Here is a 17211-nt window from a genome sequence, read left to right as displayed (position 1 = left end):
AAGCCCTCCAAGTTCATATCAGAAAATCATGTTTTTCTCTTGCTTCTAGCACTGAGTCTTTGGTGTCCCTTTAGGGGACTTTCAGACCGAGCTAATACTCTGTCCTTCAAAGGCTTAGTGCAATGGGATGAATCAGTAAAGCTGTTATCCTCTTCATTTTCCTTAGCTTCCAAAATCCAATAGCACATCAGTGGCATTTCTCACCGTGACGGTGAAGGGGGCGACACTGCAGTTCAGGAGTCGCAAGTCAGTGCTGGTCAAGAATTCTGAGAGCTTGGTCTTCGTCCAGACAGACAAACCCATCTACAAGCCCGGACAGACAGGTATGGGGAATTGGGTTGGTGTTGACACTGACAGCAAAAAATCTTACGGGCTTCATTCCCCAGAGGCCCCATACTTTTATTAAAGTTTTCAGACTTCTTCATGGGGGGAGTTAAAGTGCTCAGTAAATCTTATTTCTGTCAGCTGAGATCTAGGGCATGTGGTACCTTCATCATTCCTATTCTCCATCCTCCAGGCACAGCATCTCAGCCAGATGTAGGCACAGGCTCAGATTCATTCTACTTAACTAGAGGCACGAATCTGGGATGACTTCAAAGCATAGATCTCCCTTGGCTGCACCTGAATCAACAAAGCAGGACAGGCACTCCCAAGGGACAATTCAGTTCAGCCAAGACCTGATTATCCTTCTAAATTTATCTGCCTCTCACCATCTGCAAGAGAAAGAGCCTGAAGTAATTGCTTCCATAACTTAGAGATCTCAATTCAGAGCCTGTTGATCCGTGGAATGAATCTGAGTTATAAATTATTGAAACACTGACATTTCCTGATAATGGCTACAAATTTAACAGTGGAATTTTCTTCTTTTCTGTTACACCCTTCAGTTCTGTTTCGGATCGTCTCTCTGGACAAAGACTTCTACCCGCTGAATGAGAAGGTAGAGACATAATTCCTTGTTGTTAACCAGGAGGCTTAATTCCCAATTAACACCATTCCTGTCATCATCCAGAACCACTGGAGACAGCCTTTAAAGCATATGATCCTTTCTTACTCACACCATCCTTGACCCATTCCATATCCTGTCCTGGGACACACTCCACCTGTTTCTATTGACTGAGAAACACATCCCCTTTTTCAAAGGGTTATAGGTGTTTAAAACCACATTTGCAAAGGAATGTATGTGGCTAAGAATGTAGGCAGGGATCTCATTACTGAAAAAATGAGTGGGACAAGTTTCCATTGAAAGTGACAGATGTGCCGTTGTTTCTGGCAGCGGGTGCAACCACATGCGTAGAGGCAGAGAGAGCAGTATGACAAGGACTTAGTTTTAAGGAACTGGTCAGGGGTGTAAGTCCACCTTTTAGCTTATTTGGCAATCAGTTCCTCATGCAGACAGGTTCTTTGAAAACTCTTACTTCATCACATTTTCATACTGTGGTAAGACAAAAAGTTGGGGCTCTCAAATACTATAGAAGAGATTCCCTTAACCACCAAGAACTAAGGAAATAGAGCAAGTACAGAAAAGGAGGAACCCAAAGGACTTCTTAGAAGGTTGTTCTTCCGCCCTTCAGTCCAAATCTGGAAATTACTTCCATCCATAAGTGACTAATACTTCTAACGCTGTTTTTCCTTTGTTCTTTCCCCACAGTTTCCATTTGTCTATGTTCAGGTGAGTGGATAACTACATCTCTATTATTTCAGCAGAATGTGCAGGCACAGACGTAGTAGTCTCCAGCAGTAGTGTTTTCAGACTGAGGTGCAAGGGAAAAAACATGGGTGCATGACCTTTTTTCTTTGTGTAAAGAAAGGCTGAGTAGTTGGGCATCAAAATAAGTTCTGACAATGGTTCTTTGATTGGGGAATGTGCTGTAGGAACAAAATAGTTAATCAGTGCAAGCCATGCTGTGAACAGAATTACACTTGCCTAGAGGTCATATCAGAATAGCTTATTCCTCTTCCCAAGCAGAACTAAGATTTTCTGTCTGCCAAGTGTGGCTGAAACCACAGAACTGCGTTAAACAAACTAGCAAAACTAAAGGAACAAAATTATGTAAGTAGACGTCCCCTATCTTCCCAAGCATGCCCTTTTAGTCTGTTTTTTTTAAACGGTACAACTTCAGTGACAGACAAAAGTTAATAGGAAGGATTTTTCTGTCAATGATTCAAATACTTTTTCAGCCAAGAAACCAGAATTTACAATTATTATCTGGGACATCTTCTAGTGGAAGGACCCAGCAATGGACCCTGAAGCCGTGATAGCAGCACAAACAGTGCTGAAATTAGTGTGCACAAACCTCAAGTTGATTTGCATGGTTATGGCTCCTATGTAGTCAGTCCTATCATTGCTCCTTGCTGTCTCCATTCTGCACTGTCTCTCTGTAGAGCCAGGGGTGTTGCCACAACACGGGAGTCAGAAGGTAGGCCAGAAACAGGCTATGCTCTCTTTTCTACCCTCCTGTCAGAGTGCTGTCACTCTCTCTTCCCCTCAGCAAACTTCCAGAACAGAGCTGAAGCTGCTGGTGGGCCACTGAAGATCCGTGAATATTTGGAGAAAGAAGAGTAAGAGAGTGTGTGGTGTGGGATAGCAGGTGGAGGAGAGCATCTCAGAACTACCTTCTGCTGAGGCTCTCACATGGGGTTGTGGAACAGGTCCGTTCCCTTTCAATAAGATGATACTTGACTGAGTACAGGAATTTCATGAAAGGAGCAAGAAGAAATAAATCCTATTGACTGCCTCCAGAAATCCCATATGCCTTTGCCTAACAAGCTGAATAATTTCATAACCTTTTTTTGTGTTGGTACCATGAAAGGCTTCAATTTTAAATCACTAGGAAGGCCATCCTGTGTTTTCAGCTCCAGCCTGTGAGGCATGGTGTTTGTCCGTGCTGTTTCAGCCAGCCTGTGTAGGCCTTGTCCTCCATCCCCACCATCACCTCTCCCTTCCTCAATGCTTCTTCTCAGTCCAGCACTGCCCTTTGTTTGGCTTTCACAGGTGTCTACGAGGCAGTCTTGTAGAGTGGGAAACTCATCTGGCAGCAAATTCACCATTTTTCTCAAGCGTATTTTTTTGGGCCAGATCAGATCTGCCATTGCCGTTTACCACATGCTTGCACGAAATTTGGACTGGCCCAAAGGAAAGGGTGGCAGGAGTGAAGAAAGGTGACAGCTTAAAGTCAGCAGTGCTAAGGAAATAAATGTTCATCAGTCCACACCTTAATGTCACTAATTGATCATAGTCAGCCACAAAGGCAGAAGTTAGTATGAGCCTATTATTTCTGAACTATTATCCTGACCTATTGCTTCTGTAATTTTAAAAAAAACCTTTCTGAGGAAAAACAAACAAACTGACTTTCAGGCCTTCCCTATAAATACATCACAGAAATGGCAACAAGTTCACAAGCCCAGCTGTAAACATTTTCTTGAGTTCCTCTTCCAAGGAAGCCTGGTGGTGTCCCTCACAGTAAGTGGTGAGCTTTTCAGCAGGGTTGAAATGTGGCAATGAAGAGGATTTGGTCAGCGCTGTGGGATGCATTTTACTGACTGTGCCTTCCTCCCGGGGTGCTTCTTGGGAAGAAGGCCCCCTCTTCTGCCCCATGACCGGTGACCTCCAACTGGGGGATGTCATTCACATCCCCTTTTCCCTAAGCCCTGAGATAAAATCTCAGTGAAGTAAATGCACACAGTCACATACCTTGAGTCACATACCTATCTAGAGTAAATAGACTTTTGGTGACAGCCAGGGTACAATGCAAAGAGCAGGCAGAAAATGAAAGACTGTAAACATTAACCATCCTGCTGAGGTGCCTGGAAAGGGTGGATCAAACTACGCAGCACCACTGCGCTGGTTCAATGACTTCTATAAGAAATTTGGGGCTGAGCTGATGAATTTGGAGCACAGCCTATTGATAGTCAGTTCATAATGAGCAATACTCAGCTGTAGTAGTGATGAGATTTCAGCTCCAGCATTAGGAGCAGGGAGAGACAAGAAGGGAGAACTTATGTGGGATGCACATATGTGGGATATATTTTCCTCTGTTCCTGTCCTCGCTCCTCCACCCCACCACAAGCTTTGGACTCGTACACATGTACGTTTCTCAGTCCCATAGATAGATCAGGTGTCTCATTCCTCAGCAGATTATGCACTGGTACTCTGACAGTCTCTATTCCAGGCATGGAAAAAAAACTTTTAGCAGGCTGTATAGCAAGTGAAGGAGACTGAAACTTCCCTCCTTTCTGCCTGTGCTCCACTTACTCCTGCTGTCCATCTCTTTGTCTTGTTACCTTGCCAGTCTGTCTTTCGCAGCTTCCTGGCCCCATCCTTCGTAAGCATGCAGGTAGAGCTGAGGGGGAGACAACACAGGATGTCCAGGGCTAAAAAGCTTTCTTGCATGCTAGTTATGCAGAATTGACATGCAAGTGCTCACAGATTATTGAGTAATTACAGCTAGGCATTTCCCAGTCGGGATGTATAAATACTGGGCACTCCACTGCCCTGTCCCTGGGAGCCTCCTGTACTGTCTTGTGACCTTGAGTTATCCTCACCTGCAGGATCCCCAGAGGAACCGTGTGTACCAGTGGCAAGGGGTGGAACTAGAGACCGGCCTTACGCAGCTCTCCTTCCCCCTCACCTCGGACCCCATCCAAGGCTCCTACAAAATAGTCGTGCAGAAGAGCTTCTCATCCCATGTGGAGCACTCCTTCAGTGTGGAGGAATATGGTAAGGAGAGGAGGTATGGGCTGCAAGTGGGGCTGACAGCAATGCCTTTTACTGTGACTTCTCAATTTGGGATTTCCAGGCAATGGCATGGACAAGGGAGGGACTGAATACATAGGCAACGGTGTTCAGAGGGGCTGACCCAGAAGGTGCTGAGTATCAGAGGTGGTTCCTCACTTTAAGGCATCTCTGCAACCTGCCTGAGCTTGTATTTGCTCATAGTGCTTTTGGGAGTAAAGGGCCTGACAGGCTTCCTGTGCATGGCTTGTGGCACCAATTTCAGCTGACTTTGTTTTAGTCGCTTTTCAGTCCAGCAGCTTGTTGCAAGTAGCACCAGATACGGAGTAAGAAATGACAATATTTTGGTGACCCTGTTTTGCCTCTCTCATCATCTGCATCAGTTCTGTTTCTCCACTTGTAGTCCTCTCTCTTTTTCCTCTTCTTCCTTGTTTCTGCAAAAGCTTAGAAAACATGTTTGGCAGAAAACTTCAGTTTGAAGAAGAACACTCCACAAATGTTACAAGCAGATGCAAACAGTCTGGTAGTAGAGGCTGAGTAAGGAGAAATGTGCTGCCCCAGGGAGCATTCTAACCCCCAGTTCTGTAATAAAACTTCTCAGGTGTTTGTAGACATGTACTCTGGCTAGGCTGTGTGCGTTTGAGGAGGCTGCTTGGTCTGTGCTCCGCAATCCCAGGCTCTCCCTGGCTGTACATGGAGCCTGAATGACCCAGCGCATTGCTCAGAACCTGCTGTTTCTGGAATACACAGCGTGCGACCCAAAGAAGATTGTCACTGAAGTCCATGGGAGCTGGCTTATTTGGTTCAAAATCAGGCATGGTGGCTAGTATGAACATGGTGAATAATTTGAACGCAAACCAGGTTATAGGCTTCGGCCTGCCATGGTGACAGATGGGCTGTGCCTCCTCCCACAAAGATCATGCCGAACGCCCCCCCAAAATCAAAGATGTATGTCCCTTTCTTAGCCTCACACTAAACTCGTTTTTCTTTTATCTTTAGTCTTATTCCCATGAATCTCCCCTGTTGCTAATTCTCTTACAGCCTTTCGAGGAAATGTGCCCTGGGGTTGAAACATTGAGCTTTGCCTCCCATCCTAGAGGCAAATTTATGTCTAAACTGTATAACCCAGGGTTGCTTTCCAGTTCCTGGGTCTGGGTGTGCACCCTCCCTGCTCATATTTCCTTGCCCTGTAAAAAAAAACTCGGGTGCACTGCCTGGAAGCAGGCCATTACATGCTTCAGTCCACTCCCGGGCTTGAGTAGTTGGGGGCTTAGGGTGTCAGGATGCATTATGGGAAGAGGGATGTGACTTAATACTCAGGAGCAAAACATGCCTTTTACTTGCCACCCGTTGTATCGGGCTTTATTGCTGCCTCGTCCACTTGAAAATATAGACCTGAGAGTCTGTGGCTAGATTCACTAGAAATGTCTGGACATGCAGGACAGTTTCACATACTGCATATTAGTGAGCCTAACAGCAACTTGGGATCTCCAGAACAGTAAGAAACAGCCAAGAGAATCAATGATTCAAGCCGTTTCAATGTGGTAAATTACAAAGGTGGTGAATGTGCTGCTCCAAGCCTTAGCTGCAAATTATGCATTGTGAAACATGGAACACAACACACGGGACCAGTGTGTCCTTCTGAAGGGCATATATAAGGGATCTACACAGCTGCCTGGTGCCAATGGGATCACATGAGCATGTGCTGCAAATGAGGGAAGGTAAGGGCTACAACTCTGCTTAATTCCCTTTAAACCCTACAGTGGTGAAGGCTGAGAAAACCTAGGGAAGGGATAGCAGAGCTGCACTGAAGACCACAAAGAGGTGATGGTTCATATTAAGATGATCCTGGCTCTGTGTTTGTGTTGCTGTGTAGTACACAGCTCTCCTTCACTTGTCTCATATCAGACTTTCTCTCTCCCATCTAGTGCTGCCCAAGTACGAGGTCCTGGTGAAGCTGCCCAAGATGATCACTATTAAGGACAAGGAGCTTCCAGTGTCCGTCTGTGGTCTGTGAGTCACAGAGCTGGAGTAAATCTCTCTCACTTATCCTTCACTCCTTTCTGATGAGGACCGACAGAAGAGCTGGGGAAGGCTTTTCATACTTTTCCCAGACATCTAGTGCAGGCTTGTTCCACCCTATCAGTCCTGAGCCTGCTACTTGGCCTGAACAGTCAAAGTGAAGGGCCTTCTCCAGATTCCTTAAAAGATGAGTCCAAACCAATCTGTAGCTCTCTCCTCACAGTTTACTGCACATTTTCTCTTTCTGTCTTTACATTTCTTCAGTTACAGCTTCTCTGCCAATCCTGAACCCTCAAATACTCAGAGATGTCAGATCAGATATCATTTAAACAGGTGGTACAAACCCAGTGTTCTCATTTTTAACTTGTAAATTGCTCCTCCTGACCCCCTGGTTGCCTTTCTACTTCTTCACTGAGGCCTCAGCAGTTTGTGATACAAGGATACTCCTGGCTGAAATAATTTTCTACAGACAAACTTTTTCTGCAGTCCTGCAGAGACCTCCCACCTAGAACAGATTCTAATGGATGATGGCAGAATCTCGCCATGGAAATGATGGAAATGTGATCACTAGAATCATTAAAATATCAGATTAGTCAGCCTTTAAGAAGAAATATTAGGAAGTCATCCACAGAGGTCTTTAAGGAGATGTGGCTGAGTGTGACTCTGACTGATTGTCTCATCATCTAATGTATTGTTTAACACTTTGTAATTATAGGTACACCTATGGGAAACCTGTTCCTGGTTTGGTGAATGTCCAAGTGTGTCGGAAATTTTCCCATTCTGCTTCAAATTGTTATGGAAAAGAAGCAGAAGCTGTGTGTGAAGAATTCACTAGGCAGGTGAGTCCCAAGATTAAAATGTAGGGGTCTTTGTTATGGGTGACAGGCAATGTTGTCTAAGGGAGGCCAAATCTGTGACTGTTGGGAGATAGTAGGACATCAGAGATATCACTCTATTCAGAGAAAAGCAGATGTTCTCAGAGGAAGGCATTCTTAAGAGATGAGTCATTAAACTGGAAACAGAACTGATGCAGAATACCCCACAGCTGAAATCCTGACCCCATTGAAACTAGTGAAAAATCTCCAGTTAGCAGCTGTGAGGTCCCTGCTATTGATCCCCAAACTGAGAAAAGAATCTGTGAAAGAATTTTGTAACTGTGGGAGGAACTGGCAGGGAGCAAGGAGCACAGAAGATGAGGAGAAAACAAGAAGGAGGTATTGTATATGGGTCAAACACAGGAGAAGGGAGAAAGGGCAACAAGGAAAAAAGTGAAGACAACAGAAGAAACAGGAAGAAAAACAGAACTAAGGTAGGAGGGAGTTAACAGGGAAATCAGTGCGTGCTTTGGAGAGCTGAGTGTCAAGTACCTCACAAAACACAGAAAATGTGTGGATGAAACACTAGGAAATAGGCTGTAAACAAGTTCTGGTCTTGGAGACAACCCTAGAACATAAGGCTGGGATTTCGTGAACAGAAGTTAAGCATGTTGGGTTTGGGGTATCTATTCCTGTCCCACAAGGCAGCAAATTTGTTCACAGAATTCTAATTTTCTCTCCAATCCCCTGCTTAGGCAGACGCTCGTGGGTGTGTTTCTGGTGTAGTAAGGACCAAGATATTTCAGCTCCAGCGCAGGGGATATGAGATGAGCATTGAGGTACAAGGCAAGATCACAGAAGATGGCACAGGTATGTATCACATGGAGGTGGCAAAGTGATGGCAGGCCATAACAGGAGGGCTTGGCAAAGATGAGGAAGGTGGAGTAACATGTCTAGAAATGCTTCTGTTCATTAATAATCCCTCTTTACTGTGCTCTCTTTCAGGAATAGAGATGATTGGAACAGGCTCCTGTGGAATCACATCCATCATGAGCAAAATCAGCTTTGACCTGCTGGACTCTCAGTACAGACCAGGGATTCCACTCTTTGGGAGGGTAGGGAATTGGACAATGAATGGCACAGCAAACTCATAAGTGCACAATCCCATCAGATGGAATAGCAGTGTGTGCAGATGACATGGTCCACCTTCCTCTGCCTTTGCACAGGCAGATGAATTACTGATAGTTGGGGCACTCTAACAGACACATGGCCCTGAAGCTCCTGGCAGTCAGCCCAGTACAGAATAGAAGGCCCGTTGTTCTGACACATGAGAATAACATCAGGGAGCAGCAAGCATGGGCTATTCCACAAGGGAAAGTTGTCCAGGTGCAACGGGTGACCACAACACAGGTAGGCGTAGCGACCTCATCAACAAGGGCACAGTCCCACAGTACCCAACCAGACTGAGCAGAGCAGGGGTGGTGACAGTAACAGGTTCCACCAACAGTCCAGTGACCACCAGACAATGTGAGGTGATGAGTCAGGGCTGAGCTCAACCAAGGAAGTCCAGTTAACCAGATGGGAACAGCAGGAGAAAGCTGGGTATAGGTCTACCTCCAACGTAGCTTCAGTCAAGGACTGGGGCAAGGCACAAGCCTGAACTTAGAGTTCCTGAACCAAGAGGCAGATGATATGTGTTGGAGGTCCCAAATGAGGCTGGCCAGGGGAACTAAAACCTACTGAGGAACTTAGGGCCCTGACAGATAATTTCCCTGGGCGAATCAGATTGTTTTGCTGAGAATTTTCTCAGTTGCTGCTTAGACAACTCAAGACTCACCTCACACATTTCCACATTCATGTCTTTTGTTCTCCTCCATAAAGAAATATCCTGCCTGGTAAGGAGGAAAAGAGGGAGTAGGCTTTAGGACTTGGGAATTGTTTTCTGTTTCTAGTCTAAAACCTGAAGTTTGTTTTTGCTCTGTTAGGTGAAGCTGGTAGATGGCACTGATGCTCCAATTGCCAATGAAACCATCACGATTTCTGTGGATGGAGACAGATACAAAGGGAATTACACTACAGATGAGCAGGGACAATCCTGGTTTTCCATAGACACTACCACCTTCACACAAGCCTCCCTGGAAATCCGAGTGAGTGGCAAAGACAGGGCAGAGGGACTGGGGTAAGCCTCTGTCTTTCTGATCAGCAGGGGAAATATCTATCCATGGGTTATCAGTCTTTCTGCCAATTGGAAGATAAAGCAAGTTTCTTGGCAGGTCACCTCTCTTCTCTGTGTCTCCTGTGTGTGTTCTCTACCTTCTTCTAAGAATGGGAAATATAGAAGATAGATACCCAGAGTTTTTCTGTGGACTTTCATGTGACTTGTTACCTGGTTTTGGTCAGCGATGAACTTTTTATTCTTCTTTATCAGGCTGATCATAAACCTGAACTGAACTGTTATGACAGCGACTGGATCACACCTTCATATGAGCATGCCATGCATAGAATAAATCGGTTTTACTCCCCCAGTAAGAGCTTTCTCAAAATTGAGCCAAAGCCTGAGACACTAAGTTGTGGCTCCCCCACGGAGATCCAGGTGCACTATATCTTCACACCGGAGGCCACAGGAGAGCAGAAGAGAATTGTCATTTACTATTTGGTAAGAATTATTTGTGGTTACTTTGATCCATGGCCACAGAGAGCACTGTGGCACATACAGGTACGTTCCATGATGAGCAACCACAGCACTGCTATATGGTCAGTCCTTAGCAAGTAATGACAGAGAGAGTTTGAAATGGAAAGTGTGGCCTGTGGCAGTGGGATTTAAACACATTTCCATAATGTTTCTCATGTTGTCTTCTGTGTGCAGACAAGGGTAGGGTGTACATGTTTTATTAAGAAGAGAAGAGAGACAAAATGTTGATGGAGAGCATTGTCTTCGGCGCAGCCATCCAAGACTCTCATTTCATAATACTGCACTCCCAGTTTCCTCCACTCCAAATTCTGGTTCATGTATGGTCACAGCTCAGAAACCAGCAGCCTAAAACAAGAAGATGAAAGATGAGCAGGAAAGCTGTCTCCTACTCAGTTTTGTCTTTTGGTAGTCATCTGACTGCTGAAACTAAAGCAACACCTCTAACTACAGTACCAGAAAAGCCCAATAAGCTTAGAGCTTAGATCCTATATCAGGCAATGATGGAAAGTTTGGGATACCACAATAATTGGAATAGACTATAACATGCTGGCGTTGAGAACTGTGAATTCGTTCATATTGGGGGGCAGAGAAGAGAGACTAATTCAGCTGTGACCAAACAATGACCTATCAGTTTCGCTTGGGAGAACAGGAAGAATCAGATGAATATTCAAATAGAACTTCTTTCCCCCTAAATTTGTTTTTCTGGTTATCCCATTTAATGACACTAGCAGAAGAGATGAGAGGAGTAGCCTTGGACAGCTGGAAGAAATCAGTGGAACAGACACTCCTGTTCTGATGGATTGTACAGAACATCGAAGGGGACTTAGACTGAGATTACAAAAAAGAGAACAGAAACCTGTGGTAGAGATGTCCATGTGCTAATTTTTAAGACTGCTAACAATAAACTGAAGCACAAGATCCTGTTTATCCCAACGGCCTGGGAAAGCTGGTCTTAACTATATACATACAGCAGGTAACCAAACAGTGAGGGAACTTACATCTTTATAGGTGTGGATCCCACACCTTGCAATTAAAATATGCTGCTATGGAATAGATATCCTACATGGAAAGTAATTGTATAAAAGGCATTTTTGACTGTGAAAAAGGAAACTTTTTCTAGAAATGAGGAAATTACAGGTAGCATTCAGGCTGTTGCTTACTGCCTGACTTCAGGTACCTTATTCAAGCTCTTTATTATTTACAGCCTGTGCTCTTCTATTCCAACTCTATGTGAGTTATTAAACTAATCCTGATTAAATTTTTCTCCAGACTGTTTCACAATGCAACTGAGAGTGGAATGAAGAGAACTTTTGATCCTCAGTCTGTTCCAAATTGTTAGAAATGTGCATATGACCCCCAAACCTATGTGTGCTCAGAGGAAAAGTGCATTTGAACCTGATCTATACATGCAATATATACAAAAGGGAAGCTAGGTCTGACCAGTGAGGAAACATTGGTCCTCCTAGGAGTGAATATTTCTGTCTCCAAAGACACAGTAAATTCCAGTTTGGCACTTGCTTGGTATCTTCTTGGTTTTGCTCACCGTTGGCAGTGCTATTCATACTCACACTCTGCAGTTAACCCAGTGAACATTCATTCTTCTTCCCTTCAACACCAGTAGCAGCAATTACAGGAGGGTTTCTCTGTCACGCAGGTGATGGCCAAGGGAGGCATTATATTAGCAGACACACATGATCTGACTGTGAATCCTGGAGATGGTGAGCAGAACTATGCATTTTTAGCATCTCTGATGGTAATTTGGGGTCAAGGGGGACATAGAGAAATTATTTCAATTCAAACATTTAATGTTTGAATTGAAATGCATTTTCAAAATTAAATCTTTTTAAATGAAGTGGCTTGGGTTAGTTTTGTTTTCTCTGAGTTCTGTCATATGCTTTTTTTTTTATGAGAAAATTTTAGAAAATTCAACCAAAAATATGCATACTATTTTGGTATTTTTTTCCTCAAACCAACACTTTCTGCTGACCACTCTACCCTATTCAGATTGTGGATGTTTACCAGTGTTGTGGGACTCACATGTACAGTCAGCAGGAAAAAGAGCGTGTCTCCTTTTCTTTCTCTCTCTCACTTTCCTTCATTTTTGGGGTATTGTTTCTCCCTTATAAGCATGCAAACACACACCCCCCCTATATTTTAAAGAATACATTTAATTTTTTTCATATAAATGTCCAAGGGTTACACATTTCAGTAACTGAGACTGGCTATGATGCATCTTTAAAAGTCTTTTGACAATGAGACCACAGAGATATTTTGGAGGTCTATAAGAAGGAGTTGCACTGCAGTGGGTATAAACAGTATATGGAAGAAAACAATCTTGGGTGCTGCATGTTCATAGAAAGTTTGGTATCCTCACTAGTAGCAGTGACTAAAGTAACACCCTGGCTCATAACAAGACGTGTTCTATCACCTTGTCCAGATTGTGACATGAAGCTCAGGCCCAGCTAGAAAGAGTCTTTCAACATAGAGGGGTATTTTCCACTGTGGTTGGAGCAATAGTTTGGTGTTCCAGCTAAATGCTTGCTTAGCAGTAACTTTGCAAAGTTATTCTTTCAGCCACTCTGCAACCTTGACTGCTGCCACCCATTACAACAGTCTCTTATTTCTATGGTTTTTCCCTCATATATTTTTTGTAGACTCCAGAAGATCTTGGAGCTTGAGGAAAAAAGGGGTTGGGAACATTAAGAAATTATGCCAGATGTTAACTGGGTAGAATCTAGAAGGCATGTTGAGGCCCACCAAACTCATTGCATTTGGCTATTACGCGATCACTGTTTGAATGCAGATGTCTTCAGCAACAGCCATAGACTTCAGTCATGTATCAGTATTCCTGCCCCTGCTAACTAAAAATGTTCAGCATGAGTGAACTTGACTTTTTCATCTGGGGAAGGCAAATGCATATACTGGAACTTCTTGTATGTTGCTTAGCCTTTTTTCTCTCTGTTAGCTTATGGGACATTTCAGCTGACCTTCCCTGTTGAGGCGGCAATTGCTCCCCTGGCACGGATGCTTGTGTATACCACTTCACCCAGTGGGGAAGTCATTGCCAGTTCAGCAGATTTCCGGGTTGAAAGTTGCCTCCCCAATAAAGTGAGTATAAGTCAGGGTTTATGCAACCCATGTTTGTCTTGTGGCTAGTAATTCAGTTATAAGTTCCAGAATGGAGGCAGAATTCACAATGGGTTCATGGCCTGACCAGATGTTGACTGAGGATTAGTGACTGAAACTCCAGAATAAGTTACAAAGCCATAGCTCTAAGAAGTGGAGCAAGACAGAATAAGAAAGAGAATCACTGGCCATTATTAATTACATTGGTCAAAGCTGAATGTATATTAGAAGAACTGCAAGGCACTAGCAGAGCTCGGTTCACAAGGCTAGATGCTTCAGTATAATAGCATGTAACAGCATCTGGAAAAGTGGCTGCTTTAACTCCCTTTTGGGGTTACAGGTCAGACTGAGTTTTGTACCCAAGGAAGGTCTTCCTGCCTCCAACACACGCTTGCAACTCCATACCTCACCAAGGTCCCTGTGTGCCCTCCGTGCTGTGGACAAGAGCGTTCTCCTTATGAAGCCTGAAGATGAGCTCTCTCCCAGTTCTGTAAGTCTTGGCTATTTCTGGTAATGAGCAAGTACAAGAACCAACCACATACCTATTACTACTATAGACATGGAGTCATGTATTTTTATAGTTGCATTCACTACACTTGTTTTTTAGAAGCTGGCTTTTATCAATCGAGTGTTAGGTATTGTCTGTGTCCCTGTAAGTGCTGACCTGCCATATTTTTCCCTGGTTGTTTGCATTTCCCCAGGTATATGATCTTCTCCCACTGAAGGAAATCCGGGGTTATAGCTTCAAGGACTACTACCTGGAAGAAGACAACGTAAACCCTTGTGTATCACTTGACAACATATTATTGAATGGATTTGTCTACATACCCATTTCTCCTGATGGCGAAGGTGATGCCTATGACATTCTCAAAGTAAGCGCCAGCCTTTCATTTTTCTTTGTTACTCCTTTTTGGAATTCAGTCTCCTCTCCTCTTCTCACCTGTCCTGAAGGGCTTTTTAATGAACCTCGCTGTGAGCTTGCTAACTTTTGTATGCAAGACTATAACCAGGCCCAGGCCCTGCATCTATGTAGCCCATCATTGGTACCTGAGTGCTTCTCTGAACCATTAAAACTTTGAAAGGTCTCCTCATTGCTAGTAGAGATACCTGCAAATGGGCTCAAGTAAGGAAACAGTCCTGAGAAGTGACTTCTGGTGCCGTAATATTAGAAACTTCCTCAGTCATGCATGTTCTCTCTCTATCTGGTGTAGATAGGTCTTTAATAAAGTGCCAGTTTGATAACCCACAAACCCACCTATACCCATCTAAAGAGTCCTGCACAAGACTTTTTGGGTACCTTCAATCCAATACTTTTCACACATGTCATTTTCACCCAGGCAGGTGTCCCCAGGAAGTAAAGTAAATCGCAAGAAGAAAAGTGAGGCAGAAGGGGCATGCCTGGTTCCAGTAAATGGCTATGGACACCATTTTACAAAAACCAATTACCTCTACTCTTTTTAGTCATAATTTCTCCATTTGTATTACATATGGTGTATGGGTTTGATGAGGTCATGGTGTCATATATCGGGAATTGTTTCTGTGTAAATCATCAAGTGTAAGAAGAAACTATGGGACTCTGAGCCTTGCTTTAGAGAATAAGAGTGGACAAACGTGTACCATAAAAAATAGTTTTTAACATTCTGACTCAAGCGAAAGCTCTCAGAATTTCACACTGTGAATCCATGTTTACAAACCTGTGGCCTTAGCTTTCCATCTGATCATGCCAGGATTTAGCCTTAGGATGCGTGTAACATGATAAAGCCTCAACATCTGGGTTGAACCAGTCTATCTGGCATTTATATACAAGCCTTTGTTATTCTGATCGATACTAGACTTAAGTACATCTATTCTTGAAATACTAAAAATAGTTTATTTTCAAAAGTGTGTTTGCATATTTTTTGTTCTTCTTTCTCTTTGTTTACTAGGAATTGGGCTTAAAAGTCTTCACTAGCAGCAAGATCCATAAGCCTGAAATCTGCCAGCATTACCCAGGACACATGATGGAAAGGAGTTACAGTGGTTCTAGTACCTGCTTTATTTTACCTCCCACACAACTACCTAAAATTTACCACCCTGCTTCTTTCCTTCCCTCTACTTCTTTGAATATTAATTACACCAGGCAGATCAGATTCCATTCAGATATGCTGACCTAATTCATGATCACTCCCTTCTGGACTCAGTCCTGAAATATGAAACTGATCCACCTCTGCCTGCTTAGCCCCAGCTAGACATGTGCCTGGCTAGAACTGCGTGTGCTCGGTGACTCCCATGCCAGCCCCTACGGCAGGGATCCTGTAGGCGCTAAAACAGTCTGCCAGCACAAAGTAGTGGCTTTTTTCCATCAGATCTGAGTCCAGCTATGGAAACCTTAAAAAGGAATCTCTACTTCTAGGTAGTCACATTCTAGTGATAACTAGAGGAACAACTAGGGCAAAAGTGGGCCAAGACAAATGAGAAGGTGGTACCAATTGTACCGATACTGTGGGTAGATATTTTACCACTGGGGGCTGAGAAATTTGGTTCTGTTCCCAGCTCTCCCACTCACATGACTATAAGAGGCTGGGTAGGTCACGTCACTTCTCTGGAGCTTCAGTGACTGTGAAGATAGAATAATGATATTACATTTTTTTTCTGAATAGTTCTGAGATTAGAAAGGCTGTATAAAACACTCACCTATATCACTTCCAGTCACTGACTTTTCTGGTGCAGTATCCCGGCTCCTATTAAAAAATTATAGCTTTTGGTCTGGTGATAGCTTCTAGCCTTCTATTCATAACAGATCAGATCTTTGGTTTTGAAATGTAGGATTTGTCTTCAGAGCATGGCCTGAGACAGCTGTCTGCTTTGAGAAGATGTAAAGTCTTCTAAGGCTCATGGAAAGCCTTTCATAAGGCACAACACTATGCAACACTGTGAGAAAGCATCTACCTGTTCTGGAACCGTTTATTTGCTAATGGCCAGAGATGTAAAAAGACCCACATTCATCGCAAAAGAATCTTAGATGGAGGAGGGGAGGGCTAAGTGTGGCTTCTGTTTCTGGTCATGTACAAACACAACCAATTCTTCAATCAAATTTAATAAACTATATGCAACTGTAAAATCTGGAGGCAGTAAATTCCACATTTGACTCTGTATTGCAATAGAAATGTACCCTGATAACACCATCATACATGGCTTTTTTGGCACTGCTGGGTTTGCTGGCAGTGGGGGAAGAATGCTCAACCCCATCCAATCTCTAAGAAGAGCAGCAACATTAGAAAAAGTGAAATATTGAGATGACAACAGAGAAATACATTTGTTTCCAGTGGCCAAGGTTTCAAAGCTGTTCTTTCAATTTTAAAATTTTAGCTAAGAATAACCACTACCTGGAAGGAAAGTATCCTCCTGATTTAGAATGGAGTTTGACATGTCTTTTCCTTTCTTCCTGTCCTTGAACAAATATACTAGTCACTGCATTGAATCTGCTTGAAGATTTGGACTATGAAATGACGGAACATATGGTTGCTGGCAATCCCGTGGAGACTGTCCGGAAGTACTTCCCTGAGACATGGATCTGGGACATAGTTTCAGTGAAGTAAGTGTTTATGGGAATGTAGAGTGTGGTCACTGGGGCAAAACCTCGGAAGATATTTAAGCCTCAATGGCAGTATCAGTATTTCAGTGAGAGGGATATTTCTAGCAGACAGAGGGATTTTTCAAGGTCACTAAGTATATGATGCTTTGGGAGGACATGCAAAAGCCAGTGCCCATATCCCAACTGGTCAGGAGTTTGCTGTCAGCAGGTGTTGTTCAGTAGGCTGAGAAAAACATAAATGATCCCCAGA

General features: G+C 43.6%; 1 protein-coding gene across 2 annotated transcripts in view; it reads left to right on the top strand.

Moving 5' to 3' along the window:
• The window catches only part of LOC127024624 (alpha-2-macroglobulin-like), a 42333-nt gene that overhangs the window by 6749 nt on the left and 18373 nt on the right, over positions 1-17211 (top strand). The window contains exons 3-18 of one of the 2 annotated variants that reach the window (XM_050909232.1): positions 167-323; positions 885-937; positions 1649-1669; positions 4549-4717; positions 6661-6745; positions 7470-7593; positions 8325-8439; positions 8575-8684; positions 9555-9716; positions 9998-10225; positions 11916-11979; positions 13227-13369; positions 13728-13877; positions 14089-14259; positions 15313-15412; positions 16835-16961. In XM_050909232.1, the coding sequence (XP_050765189.1) occupies positions 167-323; positions 885-937; positions 1649-1669; positions 4549-4717; positions 6661-6745; positions 7470-7593; positions 8325-8439; positions 8575-8684; positions 9555-9716; positions 9998-10225; positions 11916-11979; positions 13227-13369; positions 13728-13877; positions 14089-14259; positions 15313-15412; positions 16835-16961 (1979 nt within the window). The remainder of the gene's footprint in view (positions 1-166; positions 324-884; positions 938-1648; positions 1670-4548; positions 4718-6660; positions 6746-7469; positions 7594-8324; positions 8440-8574; positions 8685-9554; positions 9717-9997; positions 10226-11915; positions 11980-13226; positions 13370-13727; positions 13878-14088; positions 14260-15312; positions 15413-16834; positions 16962-17211) is intronic. The other variant, XM_050909231.1, reaches the window with a different exon arrangement.

Source organism: Gymnogyps californianus, chromosome 1 (assembly GCF_018139145.2).
Source record: "Gymnogyps californianus isolate 813 chromosome 1, ASM1813914v2, whole genome shotgun sequence".
NCBI classification, from domain to species: Eukaryota; Metazoa; Chordata; class Aves; order Accipitriformes; family Cathartidae; genus Gymnogyps; species Gymnogyps californianus.
Note: the sequence above shows the minus strand (reverse complement) of the source record. Positions and strands in the feature narration are given on the sequence as shown.